This window comes from Batrachochytrium dendrobatidis (assembly GCF_000203795.2).
Source record: "Batrachochytrium dendrobatidis JAM81 unplaced genomic scaffold BATDEscaffold_2, whole genome shotgun sequence".
In the NCBI taxonomy this organism is placed as follows: Eukaryota; Fungi; Chytridiomycota; class Chytridiomycetes; order Rhizophydiales; genus Batrachochytrium; species Batrachochytrium dendrobatidis.
Window position 1 is genome coordinate 1,229,349 of NW_006281100.1, and position 18,685 is coordinate 1,248,033.

Below are 18,685 nucleotides of genomic sequence, written 5' to 3' on the forward strand. Positions count from 1 at the left end.
GAAGCTGCACCGACTATAGCTCTTGACTCATTACTTGTAGCTAATTTTTATTCCGAGCTTTTAAAATGATTGGATTAAATATGGACTAGGCATTTTGTAGATGGATTTGTATAGTAAACCGATTTATATAAAACAATAGCTTGGTGCAGTACAAGTAGATATGCTATCCTAATCATGGATTTAGACTTTGACAATGGTATGGAATGCAAATACTGTAAAGATTTTAACAAGGTTATAGCAAAACAAAATATCAAATGCAATTGCAATTGCCATAGTGTAACCAGGAATAATTCATAATTTTATGTATGAAATTCAAGCTTGGCTGATAAGCTTGAGCATTTCAAAAGCGTAGCCAAACACAAATTCATTGTGTGGTTGGATTTGATGCTGTTTTGTAAGTATTGGTAGATTGTTGATTAGAATGGCGGGATCATCTATTGCTCGTGTATCCTATACTATGACAACAATCTGACTTGTTGACACGGTCAGTTTTCTGCTCCTGTCGATTCAATACAGTACATCACTCATTTGATCTTGCTTTGACACAAACTCTAGCGATCTGTCTACATCTAGTATGTATGCCAACCTAGAACAACCGTGTAGTTTTACAAATGGAGAATTCATTTTGAAAAGCTGTTTGAGCTGTTTGTTTGATGCTATCAGAGTGTTCCGTGCAGTCCATTCTCCAATAACAATAAATATTTAAGGATTGTTTATTCTGGAGCAAAGTAGAGCCATTACAAGATCAATACAGAAAAGTGCTCATTTTACGTGAATATGGCTGTAAAATTTCTTCCCGTTCTCATTCCTTTTGTCGCTAGTTGCCAACACGAACTTTACTTGGACATAGTTTCGTGCCATACAATTAGAATTCAAGAAATGGCAGAAGTAAGAGTAATAGAGCAAGCATAGTCTGCTTTATCAACACTAGTCAAGAAATATGAATTATATAATTGGAGCCGCGACTAATACAATATATTTAATGTATGATTACTGCAACTAACTATAGAATGATGCTCGCCCCCAGCCCCAAAAGATACTTTCGCTCTTTTCAAAAATATCAAAAAAGTTTTCATCATCATCTACAGCAATAGGCACCAGCAGTATAGCAAGCGCAACAGAATCGATGCCATCATCTTTTTTATCGCTAAAAACTCCGACTCAGGAGAATACAGTAAATACCAACTCTGAGTCGAGTAGTCGAGTAGTTTTGGGTGGAAGCAGCCAGGTTCTTGGTGCGAAAGACGTGTCGTTGACCAAGGCGCTTGATGGGAGCAATGATAAGCCATCGTTTAATACACCAAGGACACAGACCAACAAGATTTTGAATGCTTTTGCAAGTACTTCTTCAGTTGATACTCATCGCGACAATATTCTTAGCCAAAGTGATGGGTATCAGCGGTTTAAGCTTCAGTCTAATTCAGCCGTTGGTCCATCATTAGAAAACATGAAAAATAAATCATACACTGCGTCAGAACTACGGATACTAAATGAAAAGGATGGCTCAGGTGAGAATAGCGCAACCAATCAATCACTTCAATGCTCTGGGGAGGATGACTTGCTCTCTCAAGTAAACAAAGTGTCACAATCTACTGATGAGCTAGAAAAAGTATATAGCACTTTGATTGCAAGTCGTAAAAGCAGTAATGATTTTGGGGAAATGCATCATACAAGCGAAGGATTTGTTCAACCTTTGGCATCGCTAAGCGGATCAATTTCACGACCATCGGCAAGCACCTCAGACTTGCATGTAAAGAAAGATACCCAGCAAGTGATAGCACCAGCTATTTCGATACAAAAAACAAATTCTGCTAAATTACAAGTCTTATCAAAAAGTATTTCTGAAGTTTCTCATAATGCCAAGCAACCAATAGGTAAATATGTCGTGAATTCATTGCGATTATAATGGATTTCAAATAATATTTCAATGCAACGATTTGAGCTATAAATTATGGTTGAATTCGTACTAAATTTATCTTAATATGTTCAAGAATCCTCACGAGCCAGATCGAATGCGCAGCTAAAACCATTCCAAACTGACTCGCAGCAAAACCATCCATCACAATTATTGAATACTCGTACAGTATCGCCAATACTCACTACACCAACACAGTTTATTGGAAAAGCCACCATATCTCGTTTTGGCACAAACCCAGCATTGCAATCTAAACAAACGCCGACAGAATTGGATAAAACTAAAACTTTTACAGATGCATCTCAGTCAAAATTGATTGCCAAAGCATCTTTGCTCAGTTCGGTATCAAATGTGCCAGAATCGTGCACACCGGGGCTATTGATTAAACCTACCAAATCCGGTTCAAATCTCACCCAAGGATCAAACAATGCCTCGAAAACATCTGTTGCCAATTTTGTACAGCAAAAATCAAGTACAAGCTCAATACAATTAGAACTGAATGTACAAAGATCCGACTCAAATTTGGTATCTGCGGGTGGTCAACAACAGCCCATACCATCCTTGATATCACAAACTCTCGAGCGGCATATATCGCCACACACCTCAATTACAAAAGATACCAACCCGGCCATTACCGATTTTCAAAAAGAAACCTATATGGCATCCCCACCACTCGTTAAATCCGAGTCGTCAGCATCTTTGAATATGTCCTCGCGTGTTCCGTACACGAGTGTAGATGCAGTATCAACTGGCCCAACTACGCCAGCATGTATTAGTGCAAATAATTCCATTACAGCCCTCAGTGATACTAGATCTCGCTCAACCTCAATATCAACTAAATCACACGAAGCTGCTGGGGAAGATTTACTGGAAAGACTGCGTATGACAGTTGGAGCTAAACTCCGGAGTCAAAGTTCACAACAGACTATGCAAACCACAGTAAATTCTTTGCTTATAGATACCAAGAAAGAATTGCCAAACAATGGATATCGATTGCGTGCGCAAACGTGGTCTATCAAACCAAACGGTGATGCAAACTACAAAAGCAATGATGCTGTATCTGGATCAGCTGACAAAAGCTCTCTCAGATCGCCTACATCTCCAATATCAAGATACAATGGAGAGTTTTTGACCAATAAAACTACCCTACTTCGAGGCACAACACTGGCGCAGATGCGTATAAACCAGCCGATGATAGGATCAAGGTCTGCTTCTAAACCGACTTTTGATCTTGGAAAGAATTTTCAGCGTACGGACGCCTTTTCTGGATTTTCAGCCATTGGAAACACTCCAGGTACGAGTTCTGGATCGGATGAAAGCTTTGAATCTGGATCACGCATGATAAATTTTCAAGGTATACCATCTTTAAATAAAAGTGGAAATACACCTCCACGATCACCGTTTGCTCAATCGAATGTATCAACTACATCTGCCACAGTGCTAGGTCAGGGTGGGGTTTCAAAAGGAGTTTTGGCTGGCTCAAACCTTACAGGACGCCCACATAGCACTTCATTAAGTGCTGGATCCAGCACTCTGTCCAATGTTCATAGTATTCAACAACGACCAAGAGGATACTCATATGCATCGTCAGCAAGCCCAATGAATTCAATGAATCCAGTAAATGCGCTGCAGCAGCCATCTGTTCTATTTCAGCAGCCTCTTGATCAGCATGGATCGCGTATTAACGTGGCGAATACATCTATGCCTACCAGTTACTTGGGAACTTCTATGCAATCCAACCCCGTTTCACCATTTGATAGATTGGCTAAAAACGAAGTAGGGTCACAGTTCAACTCGACAGTATCTCTTCCATTCAAAAACACAAGAGCAAGAAGTCATACAACGGCAGCATCATATACATCTAACGATGCTGCAGCAAATCTTGAACCTGATCATACACGTTTGTTATCTGAATCAAGTACATACCCACACCAAAAATCGAGTTTTGCTCAGGATGTACAATCCATGGCGTATTCGTTTCATCATCAAAAACATATAAAGTCACAGCTAGCTGTTCCGGAGCAGAGATCTTCACCAGGGACAAATCTTACTACGCAAATGTTGTATTCAAATTTGACAGGAGCGGGAAGAGTGCCGTTAAAAAGAGGAATGTCTACACCTCAGCATTCGCATGCGGCAGCACTTGAGCCCATTTTATCACAACCATCAAGTCCATCTGGATCGTCTGTCGCCCTTATGAGACAGTCTAGTGCGCGAAACAGTACATGTAGCGACAGATTTAATAATTTAGACAGCTGTACGCCAGAAACAGGTTTACCTAAAACGCACAAAACGCGACTAGAACGTGGTGATTATAAAAACGCTGATTCAAGTGATGACATGCCAAACAGAAATGCATCAGCACCAATTCCTGCAAGTGCTGATCTTTCTAATTCACAAAATAATGCATCAGGTCACAAAACTGCTACAAATATCACTGACAAACTCAATCTTGATCACCCCTTGTCTAAATCCAACTTGGCTTTTTCATACCGCATAGATGATCAAGCTACTGGTGAATCAAGCCAGGAAAAAGACGACCGAAAACTAGCTTTTTCACAGCGATTCAAAAGTGATTCGGTATCTTCACGACCAACTTTGGATTATTTGGATTCTCGACAAGCTGGTTTACCACAAAACGCATCCCAAGCCATGTCTAATTCTATTAATGGTATTAGCCATTCTAACAATTTCCGCGGAGCACATAGCAACGGGATGCACCAAGATAATCTAGATAACAGGTCCTCTGTAGCATCCGAATACGATTCAGATACGGATCCAATATTTGATGAAGATTCGGGTTTGGTTCGATGTTTCAAAAGATCCGAAAGCGGTATGTGCGTATTAGAGCAAGGATGGGACAGTGAAGGTAAAGCGTTTGAAATGCATGTATTGATCCTGATGGTTTCACCTATTTGCATTTTTTGAATTCTAAATCATGTTACACCCAATTAAATATCAATAGTTTATGCAGATCCTAGATATAATATCTGGCGTAGAGCAGTCCTGGAAATTCTCCAGCAACAGACGGACTTTCCATTAATTATGCCGACAGATCTTTTTGCTGCTATAATGGATGATTTCATCGAACTGTAAGATCAAATAAACGCAGTGATGTAAATTAGTTTGGCCATGTAGGTGTATAGAATTGAAGTTTGCACAAATAAATTATTGCCATCATATCTTTTGTGACTCTTGCGTCGTGGCTTACTTCAGCTTTGGAGAATTAAAAATATGGCTGATATTAGGATACAAATAAAACTTGAGTCAAAATTCATTTTTTGAAGTATGAATACTCGATCAATTTAGCATGCTAATGGGTACATATATCATGTACTATTATGACTCCATATCAAAATCGGCAAAGGAAATAAACTCGGACTCTTTTACTTTGGCCATTTTCCATTTTTGACCAGCAGTTTCACTTTCCTCGTCCCTTTCTGGTTCTCCAGATTGATCTATGATTTCCATTGACATGACGCCACGGAACGTATCCTTTCGTGTAGCTATAGTTTAAAGCAATGTTTTAACGAGTCAGGGTTGGGAGCTTTAAACCAAGATGAATCACATGAAAATAGAAGAATATACCTGCATGAACAAGCACTGAGCGCACATTGACAGTCAATGCGGTCTTGGCATTAACTGGATTTAGACTAAATAATGACGCTCTAAAAACCCAAAAGATAGGTCAGCAATATTAAATACATCAAGCTCTATTAAACTGAAATCAACAATACATACAAATTGATGACATCAGCAGGGGCACGCAGTTCAAATGCATGTCTAGCTTCTGATGATAATATCACATGTTTTCCTTTGGTAATCCGTACAAGTGCGGCGGCATTTGCAATTAAATTAGCTCTAGCAGTTTGATCGCGGATTCCCTGAGAATAGCAGATTTCAAACATGATGCCACGCTGAATGGCAGAATTTACTGTTGGATGGCGGAGGAAAAATGGAAGACGAGTGCCCATATCTAGCGAGATGATATCAACATCAAGATTTTGACAGGCTGATTGAAACAGCTTTTCAGATGTAGGTTGAACTGATATAATATCGTATGATTTCAGAATATTATTTCCATGAGTCTATGATGATTGAGTCATGAATAAAGATTCATTTCAAAATTAGTCAGAGCGAATGACAAATAAGATTAAACATATAAACACAGATTATAAAAGCAATACTTCATACAATTGAGTAGTTATGGGATGGATTATCTAGCGAAATAGAAAGTCTAGTGAAAATATCGAATGTTTTTGATGCAATTGAATGAGGGAGAGTTTGAGCCAAAAGTGGAGGAGATACCCGAACGATAGTTGATGGATTTGCGACAGTGCGTACAAGTGCAGCACATTTTTCCTTGTCGATTGAGCACGGCTAATAAACAATATACAAAGATTAAACAAAGTTGGCTGTTATGAGATTGGAAATAAGTCATCTGTACCTTTAACTTGGCAAGGCTTTCGCTACAAGTAACAGAAATAGCAACTCCTCGATATCCAAGTCGGACAAGCATGCCCAGAACCGATTCAGAGCTCCAATCAGCTGTAAGTGAAGACTCGGGGATATTCAAATCAAACATATACTGTGAAAATGTATCAGTTCAATTAAGCAGATGTGATTAAAGAGGTCAAACTGGGTCAATGTAATTTGCAGATTTTTAAAATTTATTGCTCAACCATCTTGTATTGACGCATTTTAGATTACTAGATTGGCATGTTCAACAATTAGACACTCGTTTGCATCTTTTAATCCGTTGAATCTTACAAGCCGATCTAATTGACTATTTTGGAAGCATTAGACATCAATAGTACACATTTAAATTTTCAGCACTCGTTCTGAACTGTACGTTTATTAGTATATTGTGCCAACTTTTAAACCGACATTACATGTTCTTATTACTTCATTAGCACCTGTGATGAAGGTAGATTGTTGATTAGAATGGCGGGATCATTATTGCTCGTGTATCCTATACTATGACAACAATCTGACTTGTTGACACGGTCAGTTTTCTGCTCCTGTCGATTCAATACAGTACATCACTTATTTGATCTTGCTTTGACACAAACTCTAGCGATCTGTCTATATCTAGTATGTATGCCAACCTAGAACAACCGTGTAGTTTTACAAATGGAGAATTCATTTTAAAAAGCTGTTTGAGCTGTTGAACGAATTGGCAGTTCGATATTGGCCAATCATGTTAGAACATTAAAACTCGAATAAACCTGACACCCACGTGATCTAACAATGAACAGTTGATCAACATAATGCAGTATTGTATCTACTACATTACAACAGAGTGTAATGGGCAAAATCGCACTGTTGCGGGCCATTTCAAATACCGCTAGTTCTAGTATTATAGGATTTTGCCGAAATACCACTATTCACCGATGCTACTCGACTGTCGCATCAGATACTCCAACCTACTCGATTCATACATTCGAGAGTGACTATCCAATCGTCTTGAACGAGGACGCTACTTTCAGAGAGTCGAGATTTAACAAACAAACCAGGTCCCATGTCTCTTGGCTTGAGAAGGTGGTTTTTAGTCGGATCGAAAGGTAGCTATTTTGCTCATCTCATTGTGGCTGTTGGAGATTTGCTTGCTTCAACATACCAATTCACTTGGCATTCCATTTAAACCCAATATATAGAAATGTATCGTCATTCTTGGCAAAAGCATGGGTTAACGGCAAGATAATTGCGTCTGGTATAGATCCATCAAGCCAGGACAAGGATTCAGCATCACTTAACCCCCTCCTGGCACTTCGTTCAGATCAATTCACTGCTCTCTCAGAGTACCTTCCAGACAAATTCATAGCTGGTGCTGAACCATCCTTGCAGGCATTTCTTGAGGCTATACCAAAAGACTCGCTTCACTCATCAGCATCATCTCTAAGTCTCATGTGTAAACCCAAACTGTTCAAAGAGTTTGAATTCCATCATGATCAGCTACGCAGCTTGGGGATCACTCTTCAACTTCAGATTAATTATATCAAGAATCTAGACATGGATCAAGTATGGCTGGCATTTGGATCTAATGCAGATTTGAAATCTACATTAGATTCTGGAGAAATTGTCCAGTCGTTCAGTCCAACCCATTTCATTTCTCAAAAACCCAATTCATCCACAGTAACTATTCGAAAGGGAGCCTTTTCATATGCTATGGGTGTAGATGAGCTGGTACATGTGCAGGATCAAAATGGATCCAACTCTACCAAAAAATATTCTAGTCCAACGCCTGCAAAACTCAACTCGGTTATGGGCAGAGGATTCATGATTGGCATTGATGTGTTTGCCAATGTGAATATGACATTGAGTATGCACAAGGCGCCTATAAAGTTGGAAGAGTCTGATGAGAGTCAGGTTGAAAACAAGGAAGACGTGGATCGAACAGATGATTTACCATTGTGGAGCAGAGCTATTGAACGAGAGATGATTTTTAGATTTGAAACGGATCATGCCAAAGGGGCATTTCATCATAGCTGGAAAATTGCAGATGTTGATAATCTACTAGCATCTGAATGGGTGTGATTCGGGTGTCAGATAATAAAGCACTTGTTGCGCAATAGAATACATCGATTGTTTAACCTTTTAAACTATTCTAATGGCATCAAGTAAAATCAATCGTCTGTTTCACTGCAGTATTCATGTAAACGGAACACTAAATAAGTATAATGGTTGCATTTTGGAACATGAGAATGGAGAGATAAAATGAAAAATTATCAACCATTACCATCAGTGTATCATGTTTTTGGAAGCTACTTACGTAAATTGTATTCAACCACACTTTTGTATGCTCAAGCCTCGTTGTTACTTTGCGACTCACTGCCAAATACATGGTGTTTTTTAGAGTTTGGAGATGAGGTTTTGGGAATCGAGGTTTACATTGTGGGCTGCAAGTTCGCGTCGTCATCTTTATTAGTGGTCCAATCTTGGCCGTTTATAGCTGCCAACGTTGTCCTACAACACCGCTGTAGTATACTTTATCACAAATAGTGTGACATGACTATCCAAGCTTCAATATCGAGCTTGCGACACTAACAAAAGATGCATTTCGTGACCTTGACCATTTATGAGTGTCAATGATTCATCGAGTAAAGTGGTTTCTGCCTGTACTGTGCATATATCAAGTGAATCTGTTGCCAAAATGCTGTCAGTTTAGTGGAATCGAGTTGTTTGGTCTGAAAGTGTGCTTTTTAATGGTGTTGGTTTTTTTTACAGATATCGGTAGATTGTCACCGTGGTACAGGAAACACGAGCGATAGATGCTCCTGCCACTCAATCAACAGACAAACAATATACCGATATTTGTCAAAGAACAATAACATCAAACCCAACTATGTACAAAGGTGTGGTTGGATGAATTTTATGCAAGTACCGCCTCGCATATGATACACATTAATGGTGATGGTTGCTGGTAATTTTTAATTCTATTTCTCCATTACCATACCCTTTATTACGAGCTGTGAGCCAATGTTCAGACGAAAGCCATATGACAAAGCAGAGCTTCATTACAAGCCACCCCAAAAAAGACTTCAAATCTTTGGCTGACATGTAAAATTCCTTGAAACAGTGTGGCAGAGCCAAGGCCGCATCCAATTTACAGCCACATTCATGTGAAATGAAACACCTGTATCCATCTTGCAATCACTGCCTCTTTTGCTTTGGATAAACAATAATCAAATACTCGCTGTGCTTTGCTACTAGAGATTGAGTGCTTATTCAACAAACATTCTCAGTTTTTGTTTCAAACAGCGTCCGTCGTATGATGCACAATTATAGTAATTTTGTGCTGATTGCCCACTTTTGGCATAACCATATACGATCATCAGATTCATCTACTGCAGTCCAGATACTGGGCCCGACTATTCTGATGCTGTTAAACTCGACAAATTTGTATTAAATATCAAATGTATTCGCGTTCTAGTTCAAGAAAAAAATATTACATCTCGGAAATGCAACTATACATGCCAATCACACAATATTGTAATGTTCATTTTGGAGGGCTGTAGATTGAAAGGTGCCAGGTATATGGGATTTATTGAAACAAATGTGAATACTGCTTCAAACATTCGGTCAGTTGTTTGTACAAAAATAGCACGGGAGAAAGACCAGTGAGGTAGATTTCAGATGGCACAGTATTGCCCAGTAAATTTGGTAGAAACTGGCACCAATCATTCCATGAGGTCGGCTGCTTATTATGTATTTGACCTCCTTATTTAGTTTTTCATTTCACATGAATACGGCTGTAAACCAGCAGGTAAACAAAAGCTAAAAGCACGACACTGTTTCAGTTTTGGCGAAGTACGGCATTTGAGCAAACGGCCTAAGCAATCGATGAGTAACGTATTGGCTGTGTTTATTAGGGTGGTGATACTTTGCTGCTGTTGGTTTCAAGTTGCTCACCAAGTTGTTACGTAAAAATTTCAGCCAATGGTAATGAAACGTCGCACGAGCAAGAGTGCCTCGAAGCTTTTTCAAATATTTGTGTATAAATAACCGACAATCGTTCGTCTAGCGACTACTTCCAAACTCGAATCTATTCTCTGTTCTACCGACCAAGTCCATCCCAATGAGCGAACCTCAGCAATCCAGAAATCAAAGCGTCGGCGACAAACTCAAGGGCGGCGCATTCAAGAGCGTCAAGGCTGTTGGCAATGTTTTTGATGACTTCAAGGCATTCCTTAACAAGGGAAATGTCGTCGATCTTGCTGTCGGTCTTGTGATGGGTGCTGCCTTTACAGCAGTCGTTACCTCGCTTGTCGGTGATCTCATTACCCCACTTATTGGTCTTGCTACTCAGAGCAACTTGGAAAACATGTTTTATGTTTTGCGCTGTCCTAAAAACCAGACCAACTGCCGGGATCTCCTGTATGGTACCATAGGCGATGCTAACAAAGCCGGTGTTGTCACATGGAATTATGGTCGCTTTGTTCAGATGGTCATCAACTTTGTCATTATTGCCCTGATTGTCTTCTTTATTGTCAAAGCTTATTCTGCTGCCTTTTGCCGTAAGACTGATGTTATTGTCAAGGACTGTGTGTACTGTTGCAAAGAAATCCCCTTGGATGCCACCCGTTGCCCCTTTTGCACATCCCCTGTTCAGATCCCCCATTCGGATTCGGATATATTGACCAAAAACAACGACGATGTTGCTGTGCAACTTCCCACCGGATCAAACTACCGTCGTTAATGCGTTTTCTGATTCGATCGCTTAGCATATTAACGTATTTTTATTCCGCTACTATCACTGTAAAGAGCAGATTTTAGCGCGTAGCTTTTACTTTCATTTGCAATCCTTCTATTGCTTCTGTTTATCATTTGCTATTATCATTTCATAAACCTGGACTGTGCTCTGTCCATGAATTTGGTCTCTTGCTTTTTGTTGCTTATCTTGCCGAAATAAAGGTTTTGGACTACCAATTTTGGAACAATTCATTGTCATCTAGAATATGCTTTTTTGGTCATCGTCTACTAAATGTATCCATAAACGCGCAACAACTCGGCTTTCCTTGATTATCAACAGCCTACGAGTAGCCTTTTGTCGTAGTTGACCACACTACACCATTGGGGAAGCGTATACACATTCTTGGTATGGGAGACCAACTAACGCCTACAAGTGCCACAAGACTTACAATACTACGGAGCAGCTCGTATCCAGAGATATCTCAACAGGAGGGGTTTTGTGGTCGTTCGCTCAGTCCATCTAGCAAAACACCTCTGTCCATTCTCTCATTAGATAAAGTCAGCCACGGAGTTCATGTCAGCATCGACATGCCTTTAGATTCTCATCTCAACTCTGATAGCCATCGCGATAACTACCCTAGTGATAAACACAAACATAGAAGTCTATCAGTAAGTCGTCAACAACTACGAGTTGTTAGCAGCAAAATTGTTGGTGGGGCAAAAAAAAGCGTCAAAGCAGTTGAATCGGTGTTTGACGACTTTGTAAGTTTCCTAAATCGCGGCAATGTCATGGATCTTGCTGTAAGTAGACCCAGCACCTTGTTCAACTAGCAAGAATATTTCATTGGTTTGTTCAATAACACTTTAGTCGTAATAGGTGGGTGTAATCATGGGAGGCGTGTTTACCGCAGTTGTTACTTCGTTTGTAGTGGATCTGGTTACACCAATTATTGGACTATTAACACAAAGCAATCTTGAAAACACCTATGTGATACTAAGGTGTCCAGCCAATGACACTCAATGCAGCAACGCAGTCAGATGGGGAACGCCAGTTCAAGGTGTCATTTAATTTGTGGATTGTAATATTACATTTGGCTTTTGTACTTATCAATGTGTATGCATATTTTTACCAAACAGCAAACATTGCTGGAGCTGTAACTTGGAACTATGGAAAATTCATTCAGACATGTATAAATTTTCTAATTACATCTGCAATCATATTTTTCATGGTCAAGAGTGAGTTATTGGTTGTAGCAGTTTAAATGTTTGCAAACTATTAGTTCTTGTAGCTTATCTTGTTGATGGTGCTTTAGTTTATACAGCAGCATTTAGAAAAAGAAGAAAAGAAACCGTCAAAACATGTCTATTTTGTACCAAAAGTATTCCCAAAAAAGCCCAACGGTGTCCCGAATGTACATCCACATTAGAAACCCCTGAAGATCATACAGATGAGCATATATCAAAGCGACTCAAGATCATGGCAGCAATCAAACAGTTTCATCTACCTTTATCGAAAACAGCAGCGTCAATATCACCCGAGGCTAAAAAACCTGCATCAGGTTGGGATCGTATACTCAAAAAGCAAATAAAATAATGAATATATATTTCTACAGCTGTATTCGCATGATAAAACACACCAGATAAATGTCAAAATGCATAGTAAATGACCAGTCTCATGAAATAATTTGCACCCAATTACTGAGCAACTTGATAGCTACTCCCTTTAACACTATATATAAAGTCAACTTGAATTTGTAATACAATCAATACTCTGGGTGTTGAATAACCCTATACTTTATTACAGCTTATATTTCAAAATGTAACGCTATAGGTGTCACATGGAAGATTTCAACTACCTTTACAAATCAAATGGTACACTTAGCAATCATAACCATAGTAGATACAGCAGAAATTGGTGGGATCGCAGCTACCAGTGACCTGGGGGGCACTAGTGGTGGTAGCTGGAGGAACGTCAGTGGTAGCTGGAGGAACATCAGTGGTAGCTGGCGAAGGGTTGGGGTTAGGGTTAGGGTTGGGGCCAGAGCCGCCAGATCCCATGGTGCAGGACTGAGTTTCGGGATCCCAGTTTTGCTGGATCATGAAGTTACGTCCATTCCATCCACAGTTGGAAGACGAACCATTGGACTCACCCTTGGTAGCACCATAAGTGTAGGCACACATGTCACCGTTTTCGGCTCCAGATGCATCGTTCCAGGCGCGGTTGTTGGAAGGATCAGATGCTGCTTCGGCAAGTTCGTGAGCCATCACAGAAAGCATGGCATCGGTAGGAACATCGCTGTTGGGAGAAAAGTCGACATTGGTAGGTGGGGCACATCCACTGATGCAGCTGGAGTTGGGTCGGCCAGAAAGAGCATAGTAAATCTCCTTGCCATTGGCATCGTTGGCGGAAGTGTGGTAACCACAGTATCCGCTGCAGAAGGATGAACCGAGTGCGTTTTCAGTAACATCGTCAGCAATCAACATATAGTAAACAGCGTTGGTGTCCTCGGGGAAAGTACCGGCAGAGATGTACTTGGAAACGAGATCAGGAATGGCAGTTCCAGAGAGGGATTTGCCAACAGAGTAGTTGTCATCAACGGATCCGGCATAGTTGACCTGTCCATCGATATAAACCTTGGAAGACGAAGAGGATTGCTGATAGTAGTACTTCTTCTCAGTAGTCCACCAGTCTGAAGTGCCGAGACCAGAAGTGAAATCCTTGACAATCTGTTTCTGCTCAGCAGACCATGTGCCGTAGTAAATGACTATAATGATTACATGAATATTAGTCGATCGAAGCGCGTACTTTTAGATTGGGTTCAACTACTTACAGTAAACATTCAAGGGACCAGTGAGGAGAGGTGCACCCATATTGTAGGTGATGGTATCACCAGCAGTAGCAAAGTGATGCTTTCCATGCATAGGAGAAATAGAGATCTTGTGAGGGGCAGCTGGAGCAGCAATGCTTCCAGCAACGGCAAGAGAGGCAACGAGGAGAGTAGTAGCAATCATTTTAATTGTATTCTTGTTTGTAGTTGATGATTTAGATGGATACTAATTGTCTGGTTTTTATAGCAAACTATACTCTTTTCAGTATCCGAAACTTACTGTATACTCCGACTACATCGTTGCGATACATGTGGATAACCATATGTATAGCTTGCTTCATTTTGCCATAACCCGATAAACTCGCCAGATCTTTACAAGGGATCAGCATGCTAATGACTATTTGATGTAAAGAAGCATCGTGCTCCCTTGGTATTTGCACATTGACCATAAGGTCAGTGACCTTGCATTGCTGTGGTTGAATAGTCAAGAGTTGAACTAGGTTTCACTTGCTATAAATTGTGTATTAGTGTGGCCACCAACATGACAAACCATATGAATTCGGTCTAGAGCACCTTTTTTTCATGTGGTCTAAATGTATTGGTCGCGTGTATTTCCGCCAGTAAGGGTCGCTGGAATCAAATTAGCCTATTCAATGTACTCAATACGTCAATGTCCGTGAAAATACACATGGTTCGGATCGAGTTGCCGTCTAATTGTTCATATTGTACTTGGTCCCAGACCTGTTACATTTGATTCGGCTTCAACTACAGTTTTAAAGGTTCCATGTGCCGAGATCAACAAGACTTGTCTATACAGCCCAGATTAGATGTTTGCTATTGGCTGTGCATTGATAATACTGGTTGAGCATGGAATGGCTCTACTGGTAAGCCAACTCTATTCAAAAATTGATCTAGAAATATATTCCTGATTATAATACGAAGGCTTATTCAAAAAGCAATGCTTCTTTCAAGTACATCTGACTGATTATTGGTGTGCTGAATCATCGACTTGTGAAATAGTATAGAATAGCACGAAATTGTATTAAACGAAGCTGCTTATCAGTATTGTTTGTATTTTAGAGTTTAAATGTCAAATATTACTAGCTAATTTGGTTGTCATGCAGGACAATATAACTAGTAAGCCAAATAAAATGAATAGTCGATAGGATTCAATTGTGTAGATGTCTAGTGCACGTCTGGAATCGTCCATATCAGTAAGCTCGCCAAATACGTATTTTCCAATGATATTGCCTAGATAATGGCACAACTCAATGCACCATACCTATCATGAGCCCATTTCTGTTTAATTGTATTTATAAATACCATTTTTCAATTGAATCTAGACAACTAATCAAAACCATTTTACATTGCAAAAAATATAATATAGTTCTTGTAACATAAACTTGTTTTCAAAAGTTGTGCCCCTTTAGCTTAGCGGTAGAGCGTCTGCCTCGTAAGCAGAAGGTCGAGTGTTCAATCCACCCAGGGGGCATTTTTTTGAATTTAAGATTTATTAGTTTATTTTTGCTCAGGACACAAGCGAGCAGTCAGAATCTAGTCTTTTCATGCAAAAGGCGTGCAATCCAAGTAAATTGGACACTCGGCCTGCCTCAAGGCAGATGTTTACCAGCGTACTACAGTCGTATCACGTAAAATGGAGTGTTTTTGTATTTATTTGCTTTGAACAAGTGTAGGATAGACTGCAATGTGAACATTTATTCAGGTGTTTATAAAAAATGAGCACAGAGACCAGCCAACTAAAAAGTTTACAAAACAATATCCAGTCAACTGACACCAATCATTTCAAGACTTTATTGCAGCTTTTATTTAGTGATCCATTTTGCATGAAGACGGCTGCACATGAGATTTGTGCATGTGGTTTGAATCTGAAAGATTGCAGAACGAGTGCGATCAATTTGCTCGAAACAAAAAAATCAACTGCTATTTGGATCATCACCACCAGCTTATACTGCCATCTAGAGATGGGGCAAATTACTACCACTTGCACTGTTCGTATGGGTGCTTTTATAAGGAATTCTATATGGTCTATTTCTGATTCAACTACTTTGATTCGCTCTGTTCGACATTTTAAACCTATTCTAGAACACAGGTCTATGACTACCATGACCATGCTGCATTCTGCTACTAAAACTATCATCACAAGCCCTACTTCTGGATCTATCAAAACTAATAATACTAGCAACCACAGTTCTGATCCAAATCTATCTACTAAAGTGTCCTCATTTGCTCTACCTTCAATCTTTACAAAGCTCAATACCACTGCAACCTCGACAACTGCCACAAGCAAGCCTTTGTTGGAACAGTCTCTGATTGATTATCCTTGGCTGCTATCTACTTCTCCTAATAGAGAAGTCACTCCTACGTTTTGGAATGCTTTAAAGGAAAAGCATTACCTGACTATTGCCACTGAGCGAACAAAGGATCTACTTCATCATCCTGTTTATTCATTTCCGTCCCAGTTCTTGTCAGACACCTCTGCTAGTATATCTGCTGTTTTTTCAGCCCTGTCTGATCCTTCAACTTCTGGATCTGTGGATTCATTGGAGCCTTTGATGGTTAAAGGTCTTGCCAATCACTTTGTATCTGGATTTCAGTCCTTGGCGAAACGAGGCCATCGTACTCGCTTTATTCTGCATTCCACCCCAAAAACTCGTCTCAAAAGCATCCAGCTCACATACGGTCCTTACCCACCTCCAAATGACTATGTTATGCAAGACTGGTTTCCTTTTATCCGTCTAGTGATTCCTCGCGTAGATGCCGAATTCGAAAGTCATCCAAAGCAACAAGATATTCTCAAAAACGCAAAAAATGATGGTGTCTTTATTCGGGCCAATGTTGTGATTGACTGTGATATTGAGTTTATCTTGGAAGATGTTGCTAGTGGTGGAATGCCCTTACTTCGCGATCGTCGATCTCGCTTTGAAATGCAGTTTGTATCTCCTCATTTTACTCCTTGGGATGATTTGTTTATTGTCGAGGGAGAAGAAATGATTCCCCAGCTCACCCCAAACCAGCTACTTGAATTACAATCACAATCTCCTGCAGAAATTCAATCTGCTGCTGCTGCTCGTGTCCTCGAAGCTAGTAGCACTGCGAGTGCTGACACCACTAACAGTCGCGATGTTACCATCACTAACCAAGTGGCAGCTACTGAAGTTTCTCCTGTCGATACTTTTGGAAAAGCCCCTACTCCTATTTCTGGAGATATGTTCAAGAAAGATACTATGCAACGGAAACTAGGATGGAATTGGCGTGTATCAGACATTGATGGTTTGTTGGGCAAAAGAAATACGAATAATACAGAACGGACATCGTAGATGAGATACTTTAAATCTAATCATTTATTGGAGGGGTGGGAAAAACTATTAAATGTGGTTGTGTACATATGTAACAAACTCTTGTACAATGAGATTGGAATGTCAGTATATTTGATGAAACTGTAGATGACCTATAGAATCAACTTTCCAGTCATTTGTAGATACCATGTGGCTGTTCAATTGCTCTAAAGAGTAGTTACAGCCGTATTCACATAAAATGGAACATCAAAGTCAAAATACATGATAAACAATCATGTTTGATTGGTGTCAATCTTACTGAGCAACATTGTTTTATAAACTCTTAGTTACTGATATTCCTTCGTGCTCATTCTTGTATAAAAATACAGAGCGAATGTTTACACTTCTGTTTCAATACATTCCACATCCCCGACATCTCTTAAACTTTCCTTTTTTCCAAAACTTGAACTAGAACTCGGATGTATCTGTGAACTTTTAGGATACAACACAGCTTGTTTAATGCCATTATGGCTATTAAAGTATATTTCTTAAATTCTTCCGTAAACTGCTGCATAGGACGCATCAATGTAACGCAAAATACGCTCTCGGCATTTTAAAAGTATGAATTTCAAGTACCGAATGCAAAAACATCTGGTTGACAGCTTATAGCATTGTTTATATCCTAGTACTAATCATGCTTGACCTGCTCATACAAAACTGCAAAACGCCAAAAACTGTTTGTCTAGGACTATTAGATTGCAAGATGATTTTCTCGTACAACATGACATCTGCTTTGTTATATTGGTCACAGTGACTATGATAAACATGAATAAAAAGCATTTGTGGATGGGCTTTGATACTCAACAAAAGTTTATTTTACTCCACGTACTTGATAATGCAATTATAGGCACAATAGTAATCCCAACACTCAAATAGTGAGATTGGCTATATCATTATGAATACAATGAGTTTGTAAATTCTGAAAATACAGAATTTGTCAGATTGAATTACATTTGAAAACGAAAATGTTCAATCACATGTCTGGTATCACTAAAAAATTGGGCAAGGATTGCTGGACTTTGTAATGCAGATTCGACAGCATCGAATCAATCTACTGATTTATTCACGTTGATGTATACATCGAGCATAAGACTCAAGGTTTTGCATGGAATTATGATACGAGGACTTGATAAACTCATAAATAGGTAATTAAGCTTTATGCAACAACGGTGGTCATGTAGATGAATGATGGACATCATATTGGTAGAATGTAATGGCAGTGTATCTATACCTCTTATCGTATTTTATTTTCAGCCATATGTTTACATTTTAATAAGTATTTTTATACCAAGACAAGCGAATTTTCTCGATGATTTATTTTCAAGTTGTAAATGTATGTGTTCTCATTACTATTATTTATCTCTGCAAAAATTTCCATCTAATTGGTAGCTATG

General features: G+C 39.4%; 7 protein-coding genes across 7 annotated transcripts; 5 read left to right on the plus strand and 2 right to left on the minus strand.

Moving 5' to 3' along the window:
- Positions 1–777: 777 nt before the first annotated feature.
- On the plus strand, positions 778–5,099 carry BATDEDRAFT_34459 (uncharacterized protein; the record flags this gene model as incomplete). Its single annotated transcript, XM_006676747.1, has 4 exons — positions 778–888; positions 1,010–1,874; positions 1,992–4,784; positions 4,881–5,099. 4 exons carry the CDS (start codon positions 778–780, stop codon positions 5,009–5,011), a joined length of 3,900 nt encoding a protein of 1,299 aa, XP_006676810.1. The 3' UTR covers positions 5,012–5,099.
- A 287-nt stretch (positions 5,100–5,386) lies between these two features.
- BATDEDRAFT_5662 (uncharacterized protein) lies at positions 5,387–5,994 on the minus strand (the record flags this gene model as incomplete). Its single annotated transcript, XM_006676418.1, has 3 exons — positions 5,387–5,421; positions 5,504–5,583; positions 5,657–5,994. Coding segments are annotated over 3 exons (453 nt in total), but the record flags the coding sequence as incomplete, so codon positions are not given.
- Positions 5,995–7,222: 1,228 nt separating this feature from the next.
- On the plus strand, positions 7,223–8,488 carry BATDEDRAFT_34460 (uncharacterized protein; the record flags this gene model as incomplete). The annotated part of the gene is made up of 2 exons (XM_006676748.1): positions 7,223–7,479; positions 7,573–8,488. 2 exons carry the CDS (start codon positions 7,223–7,225, stop codon positions 8,450–8,452), a joined length of 1,137 nt encoding a protein of 378 aa, XP_006676811.1. The 3' UTR covers positions 8,453–8,488.
- A 1,896-nt stretch (positions 8,489–10,384) lies between these two features.
- BATDEDRAFT_34461 (uncharacterized protein) lies at positions 10,385–11,145 on the plus strand. Its single transcript, XM_006676749.1, has one exon. The coding sequence runs from the start codon at positions 10,494–10,496 to the stop codon at positions 11,112–11,114; it is 621 nt and encodes a 206-aa protein (XP_006676812.1). The 5' UTR covers positions 10,385–10,493; the 3' UTR covers positions 11,115–11,145.
- A 287-nt stretch (positions 11,146–11,432) lies between these two features.
- On the plus strand, positions 11,433–12,701 carry BATDEDRAFT_34462 (uncharacterized protein; the record flags this gene model as incomplete). The annotated part of the gene is made up of 4 exons (XM_006676750.1): positions 11,433–11,908; positions 11,985–12,165; positions 12,245–12,343; positions 12,397–12,701. Exons 1-4 carry the CDS (start codon positions 11,516–11,518, stop codon positions 12,699–12,701), a joined length of 978 nt encoding a protein of 325 aa, XP_006676813.1. The 5' UTR covers positions 11,433–11,515.
- Positions 12,702–12,985: 284 nt separating this feature from the next.
- On the minus strand, positions 12,986–14,119 carry BATDEDRAFT_86414 (uncharacterized protein; the record flags this gene model as incomplete). The annotated part of the gene is made up of 2 exons (XM_006677006.1): positions 12,986–13,872; positions 13,939–14,119. The coding sequence occupies 2 exons, from the start codon at positions 14,117–14,119 to the stop codon at positions 12,986–12,988; spliced, it is 1,068 nt and encodes a 355-aa protein (XP_006677069.1).
- Positions 14,120–15,671: 1,552 nt separating this feature from the next.
- On the plus strand, positions 15,672–17,273 carry BATDEDRAFT_23014 (uncharacterized protein; the record flags this gene model as incomplete). The annotated part of the gene is made up of 1 exon (XM_006676621.1): positions 15,672–17,273. One exon carries the CDS (start codon positions 15,672–15,674, stop codon positions 17,271–17,273), a length of 1,602 nt encoding a protein of 533 aa, XP_006676684.1.
- Positions 17,274–18,685: the final 1,412 nt, after the last annotated feature.

Coding starts and splice junctions, on each gene's coding strand:
- BATDEDRAFT_34461 (XM_006676749.1), top strand. CDS start 10,494: ATGAGCGAACCTCAGCAATCCAGAAATCAAAGCGTCGGCGACAAACTC.